Below are 6,574 nucleotides of genomic sequence, written 5' to 3'. Positions count from 1 at the left end.
AACAAAAAAAAAAAAAAAAAGACAAACTTATGCAATGATGTTAAAATTAACCAAGGTGGGTTTACCCAGAAACACATGGGTGGTGGTTTAACAAGATATCCTCATTATGTAATCTGCCACATTAATAAAGTGAAAAACATAGGACAAAGTCAAAACACATAGAAATAAATTCAATGAGATTTGTTTCATTTGTGAAAAAAAAAAATCTTTTAACCAGCTAGAACAAATGAGAATTTCCTCTTATAAAAGTTTTGATCAATGAGAGTAGATGGAAATATCTAAAAACCCATATTGATATCTACCAAAAAAACCTACAGCAAACATTGTTTTTAAAGGTGAAAAGAGGCTGGAGCTGGACTTGCCATGGGTGTGTGAGGCCCTCGGTTGCATTCCCAGCAACCAAGCAACAGAGAAAAATGGCAAGAAGATATAAAGTTAGAAATCTTTCCTTTTTTCTTAGGGATGAAACAGACATACTGATTTTTTTTTTTTGGCCCAGCAACAGAAGAGTTAAATGGCGGGGGGCCGTGGTATTACCTAAAACACACACACCCTAGTAGGGTGGTGGCATGCATCTTGTTCTCCCTACTCAGGAGGCCATGGCAGGAGGACAGCAAGAGGATTGTTTGAAGTCAGCCTGGGCAACTTAGCAGGACCCCATCTCAACACAAACTAACTAACTAACCAACTTACTAAGGTATCTTGAATAAAATGACTGACTTTCATGCAAAAAGTTATAAACTGTTTTAAAGGTCATTAAGTGAGATTTAAACGAAGAAAAAGACACCTGTGCAGGGCTTGGAGATGCAATGTTTGCTCAGGTGGATCCATCAATCCAAACAACATTCTGATGAGGTTGTTGTGGAAAGAGAAACAAAATTTACAAAATTATACACATTTATAAAGCAGAGCGAAGTGTTAAGAATCAACAAGAAAATGTAGAAGAACAAAGTGATGCCTTGCTTCAGTGTCTGTCCCCACTCAACTCAGCGCTTTCTACACAGAATGTCAGCCCCTGGGGCAGCTGCCCCAGTTCTCCAGGGTGTGGGAGCCTGACTGGACAAGGGACACCAAAAACTCTTGCAGAACGGGCTGGGGATTTAGCTCAGTGGTGCTGCACCTGCCTGGCAAGTGCAAAGTCCTGAGATAGATTCCTGGTACCAAAACACCCCCCACCCAATAAAACAAACAAACAACTCTTGGAGAAAGGACAGAGGTTATGAGGAAGAACACAGAGACAACTGGCAAGGCCTTTGGGGAGAAGCAGGGACGAGCCCTTCCCCTGCACCTGACTCCTAAGTACAACAAAGGAAAGTTTAAAATTTTAGAATATCAAGACAGCAAGGAAAGAAAAAATTCAAGACACAAAAAGCACAAGTTGAAAGAAAAAGTGTAAAAGTAATGTAGTGCTACAGATAGCATAAAGTCACAGACTATGGAATGTATTTAATAGTACATCAACCATGAATCAGTACCCAGAGCTGTGGGGACCCCTATAAATTAATGAAAGAACAGCAACATACAGTAACATCTGCAGGCATTTAACACAGTCTGCAGAAGTGGAGACACAGAGGCCAGTACATGAGCCTTGCCTCATTACAATCAGGGGAAATGTGAATTAATTCCAGCACATTCCTTTACACATGTACTGAGCACCTAGCATGTGTCAGCTCAAATGTGGGCAGGGCTGGGAGACAAATCCGGACCAAATAAATGGTAAATACAGAATAAATCTGGTTGTAATGAGTTCTCAGGAGAAAAACACAGCAGGAAAGCAGCCGAAGAATCAGAAAGCAAGTCTACATCAGTGTGGAGTGGGAGGCTTTTGTGGAGAGGCCAAGTGATCAGGGTTCTGGGGGTCCAAGGAGCAGTCAGGAACTGCTAGAGAAGGAGGTTCTTTGCAGGGGCCAAGGAATGCATGGAAGCAGAAGATGGTCCAGGGCCTAGGAGCCCAGCAGGGCACAGGTAGAGAAAGAAGGAGAGAGTGCTGGGCAGCGGAGAGGTATTGGGGGCCAAATCCCAAGTTTGCTTATAAAACAAGGAAGGAAAAAGAAGAAATGGGAACTAGCCTTAGTGTCCCTCAACAGGTGGACAAAAAATTAAGTTGTGGCAAAAAGTGAAGGTGTATGAACAAAACTGTGATGCCCTCCAGGGATAAATACAAACACCAAAGTGGAGTGAAAGACACAGGCCAAGGTCACATGTCACACAGTGGCAAAGCTAGAGGCCTCCAAGGGGTACCTGGTGCCTGCCAGGGATCCAGGGATCGAAGGACAGCAGGACAGTGTGGGGTGGGGAGGGCACTGGGGCTGCAACTCTCTAATTTTCTATGTTGGGAACATAACACACAGGTTTCTGGTTTTAATCTCTGTCATTTTCATATGTTCAAAATGTTTCCTAATTTAAAAAATTCCAGTGAAGCCTAAAAACCATGCTGGGGGTTAGAATAAGAGAGATGAGGTTGCCCAGTGAGGCCTTAAATGTGTTACAGCAATCTGAAGATGAACACAAGCACACAATGAGGAAACAGAGTGATTTCCCATTCCTCTTGGGCCAGGGCCAGCAACCTGGGGGTCAGAACCAGGAGCCTGTGGTTCATGGCAGGACACTGAACTCCAGCTTCTGGGCAGTGCAGGTCAAATGCGGGATTGGTAGGGGTGGTGTGTGTGTGGGGTGCCAAGGATCTTCAGAGGGGAGCAACTTCCTCTGCCTCTGCAGCAGGCCCTCAATCTCTCAGGCTGACTCTTGGGGGCCTCCTGGGCACTGCAGGGCATGGTCTTCCACCCACTTTATGCCAGCAGCACCTGATTCTGCTCCCATGTGAGAACCAGCATGAGTCCTGGGGACAAAAACTCTTAGCCAGAGCCGCCATTCTACACTGCTGGGGGTTTGGCACACATGAGGGTGCTCATTTGTCCAACAAAGATAGATGGATGCTTTGGCAGCCCTCCTGCAGGACATATGGCCTCGCTTATGTCCTCTTATACTGACCTGCAAGCCAGTCCCACAGCAGGACATGCTTTTTGCTTCCACATGTCCCAGTTAATATTTTCTTTCCTGATCAACTGAAATAGCTCAGGCCATTTATGTGACCTGACTCACCTATGAGGGAGTTGAGTGCAGAGTAGGAGCTCACGCGGCGCATCTTGTCAATGGTCTCGAAGGACAGGATGTACTCCTCGTTCTCTGGGCTGCCCAGGGTGCTGCTAGCACTGCTACTGGTGCTAAGATTCCCGGGAGAGAAGGCCACTGCGCCACCTGCTATCAGAAACGATGGGATGGTGTTAGCTTGGTGTCCAGGGCCCTCTTTCCCATCATACAGTTAAGAGTTCAACTGATGAGAACATGTGCATTTCTCAGAAAAGTAATGCTCACCACACACGTGGACTCAGATACACATATGCAGGTGTGCACACAGGGACACACCTGGGCATATGTGCACACACACTGCCACACACGTGGGTGCATGTGTGAACACAGGCATGCCCTACCCTGATCTCTGCAACTGCATTCTCTAGTAGAGCTGAGGAGAACCAGCTTTGCTCAGGCTTCTCTGCAAGCCTGGAGGTACCCATGGCCATTCTGGGTGCACAACTACACCTTTACTACAGGTGTAGAAGACTCCAGACCCAAGAACAGCTGGCCAGTCACCACACTGGTAAAGGGACACCAGGGCAGCAGTTTACGGTAGGGAACAGAGCAGAGGTAGAGTGGCCCTTGCTTAGGTAAAAGCTCCATAAAGTAACATCCCAAACCCTCCCAACCCAAGTGCCCAGTTTCCAGGGTCTTACCTTCTTCTGTCAAACTCAGATTTTGTAGAGACTTGTTCAGGCTCCTTGCGGTGGTGACAGCTCGAATGTTTCCGTAGGAGCTCACAGAACGAAGTTTGGGAGTGCATGGACTATCTCGCACTGGGGTCAAGCTCCCCCCCTCTAGAAAAGAGGAAGAAGGAAAAGACAGGCTTCAGGTTGGGAGGGTATGGCCTCCCTCAAGGGTGCAGCAAGGGCCTCAGGACCAAGCACGGACAGAGAGGGAGGGTATCTCAGTGAGACCCTGACATGAGCCTAGCACCCCTCGGGCAGAGGACTGATCGTATACAGTTCTGTGAGCATTACAGAAGATGATGTGGGGCAGTACTGCAACTGTGCCTCTCCAAGTTCACACAAGGTGCTCACTGGTGCGGGCCATGGGCTGCTGCCCTGCAGCAACAGCACAGCAATGCCTCCTGGTCCAGCTGGGCCAGGACCCTGGCAGGACCCCCGCCTACATCTCACTGGTGTGTTCATCCACCAAGTTCATTTTTCACCCCCACTCCCCCGCCTAAAAGCAGGAGTGCTTGGTTATCAATCATGAGCCCTCTTTACTGTGATCTGGAGGGAGGGGCGGTGCACAGGTGATGAAATATAAATGTAAAAGATGACTGCATCTTCCTGTGAAAAGGACAAATACGAGCAGAGGAGCTTCCTAACATGACTCACCGAAACATGAAAGCAACAACACTGATTCAACTGCTCATCACAGGAAGATGGCTAATGTTCTTTTCTGCAAAGCACTACTGAGGAAGGTTTGCTATCCTTCAAGATTTCCACAAATTTGATTTCCAAGACAGATAAAATGGAAAGAAAAGAGTGAGAGGGTCAGTGTGGCCCCTTTTCCTGTACTTTGCATTCTGCTAAGTGCCCAAGACGGTGGGAACAATGGGGCTCACCCAGAGCAAGGTTCCAGAAACCCAAGTGTGGACTTGGCCTGACTGTAACTGCTGACAGTTCTGCTGAAGGCTGGCGGAGACAGTCCCTGGGTCCCAAGAGCTGAGGTACCTGTGGCTGCCGGAGAAGGCAAGGGGTAGTTCTTTTCCTCTTCCATGAATTGCAGGGCCACTGTGCAGAAATTGCTCTCATACTGAACCACCAGATGACTCAGAGCCACTACTAGCTCCTGCCAAGAAAGAGAAGGCACAGTTACGTGGGTGGGAACTGACTGGGCAGTAGACTTACAAGCTAAGGCCCAATACCTGCATCAGGAAGGAAGTAGGAAGGCAAGGGCGGAGCAAGAATGCCCCCAGTCAGAAACCAACATGCATGCAGCCTTGGAGCAAGCAGCATTGTCAAGCTTGCTGACCAGGGCTTCAGGAGGGCCTCCGTGGGATGGCCTGCACACCAGCCGGAACCTGCTTACTCACTGGTAGGGTGGAATAAAGCAACTTGAGAATTTCTGAGGCCACGGTGTAGATCTCACACCTCCAGAGTGGGTGAGGTATGAGAGTTCATGGCCTCTTGTTTATAATTAGTCCTGCAACCCTGGGCTGAAAGATGCATTTCTCAAGTTGACCCCACAGTCCAGAGAACCAGACCAAAGTAGGACACATCTGAGAACCCGGTGCAGGCTCTTTTCATTAAGTGCATAATGTTCATAGCTATATTAGATTTCAGTTTCTAAGAGGGAATGAGAAAAAACCCTAGAACAAAAATATGATCTTTAGGCCCAAGTGGTTCAATCCAAGGAAACAGGCACAGTTTCTATCTCTTTTAGGAGGTTTAATGCTACAACATGAGTTCTTGGACTTCTGAAAGATCTTTAGGGAAAACAAAATGGAAAGCAGGTTTATAAAAGCGAATACTTTTTCCTGCTGCTACTCATAAGGCTCTGACAAATTTATCTGCACCCACTCCTCCGTGCTCCTACTCCTAAGGCTGGGGAGACCTCTGTTAAGTGCTGAGGTCTCCTGGGGAGCCAGACAAGATGAGCCCTGGACAGGCACCCTCGGCTCCCTTTGTGGGCAGCTCTCCTCTCCTGGATGTTCTCTCCTGCCTCAGCCTCATCCACTCCTTGCCTTTCACCTGTCACATCTGGCTGGCTCCACAACCCACCCCCGCCCCATCTCTTCTCTAGCTCCAGGCTGGTTCTCCCGCCTGTTGGCTCTGAGCCTCCATTTGAAGCCCTAACACCCTGCCCCATCATCTGCTGGTGCTGTGCTTTCCATTCAGATCCACCAGCACCTCTTGTTTTTTTTTTAGACATATCTGGCTGGCTCCACAACCCACCCCCGCCCCATCTCTTCTCTAGCTCCAGGCTGGTTCTCCCGCCTGTTGGCTCTGAGCCTCCATTTGAAGCCCTAACACCCTGCCCCATCATCTGCTGGTGCTGTGCTTTCCATTCAGATCCACCAGCACCTCTTGTTTTTTTTTGAGACAGGGTCTCACTACGTAGTTTGCACTGGCCTTGAACTCACTGTGTCGCCCAGGCTGGCCTCGAACTCCAAATGACCCTCTGCCTCAGCCTCCCAAGTGCTAGGATTACAGGCGTGCGCCACCACACCCAGTAGCAACCTCTTGATTGTGCCAGGGAACCACAAGTCCTATTGCGTAGGTTAGACCTTGGCATTGTACCCCCACCCCCATTGTGACTGAGGCTGAACGCATCGGGGGCACCTGCCAATCTCCTCAGCCACTGCCAATACCCCATAGCTAATGCTTGTTGACAACTGCCCAAGTCAATACCACAGGCTCCCCAGATAACCACAGGACCTACCCCTCTTTCCCTGTGCAAGGGAGTAAGATGCTGCCCAGTGCAGCCT

The 6,574-nt window shown here is 48.6% G+C and overlaps 1 protein-coding gene across 8 annotated transcripts in view; it reads right to left on the bottom strand.

Moving 5' to 3' along the window:
• Positions 1–6,574, bottom strand: part of Rptor (regulatory associated protein of MTOR complex 1) — a 348,014-nt gene that overhangs the window by 51,752 nt on the left and 289,688 nt on the right. For 7 of the 8 annotated variants that reach the window (XM_010618589.3, XM_010618590.3, XM_010618587.3 and 4 more), the window contains 3 exons: positions 4,818–4,935; positions 3,792–3,932; positions 3,103–3,261 (listed from right to left, as the gene is read on the bottom strand). In XM_010618589.3, the coding sequence (XP_010616891.1) occupies positions 3,103–3,261; positions 3,792–3,932; positions 4,818–4,935 (418 nt within the window). The remainder of the gene's footprint in view (positions 1–3,102; positions 3,262–3,791; positions 3,933–4,817; positions 4,936–6,574) is intronic. The other variant, XM_010618588.3, reaches the window with a different exon arrangement.

The sequence above is a fragment of the Fukomys damarensis genome, unplaced genomic scaffold (assembly GCF_012274545.1).
Source record: "Fukomys damarensis isolate Sample0158 unplaced genomic scaffold, DMR_v1.0_HiC HiC_scaffold_23, whole genome shotgun sequence".
Classification (NCBI taxonomy): Eukaryota; Metazoa; Chordata; class Mammalia; order Rodentia; family Bathyergidae; genus Fukomys; species Fukomys damarensis.
This window is presented reverse-complemented; position numbering and strand designations above follow the sequence as displayed.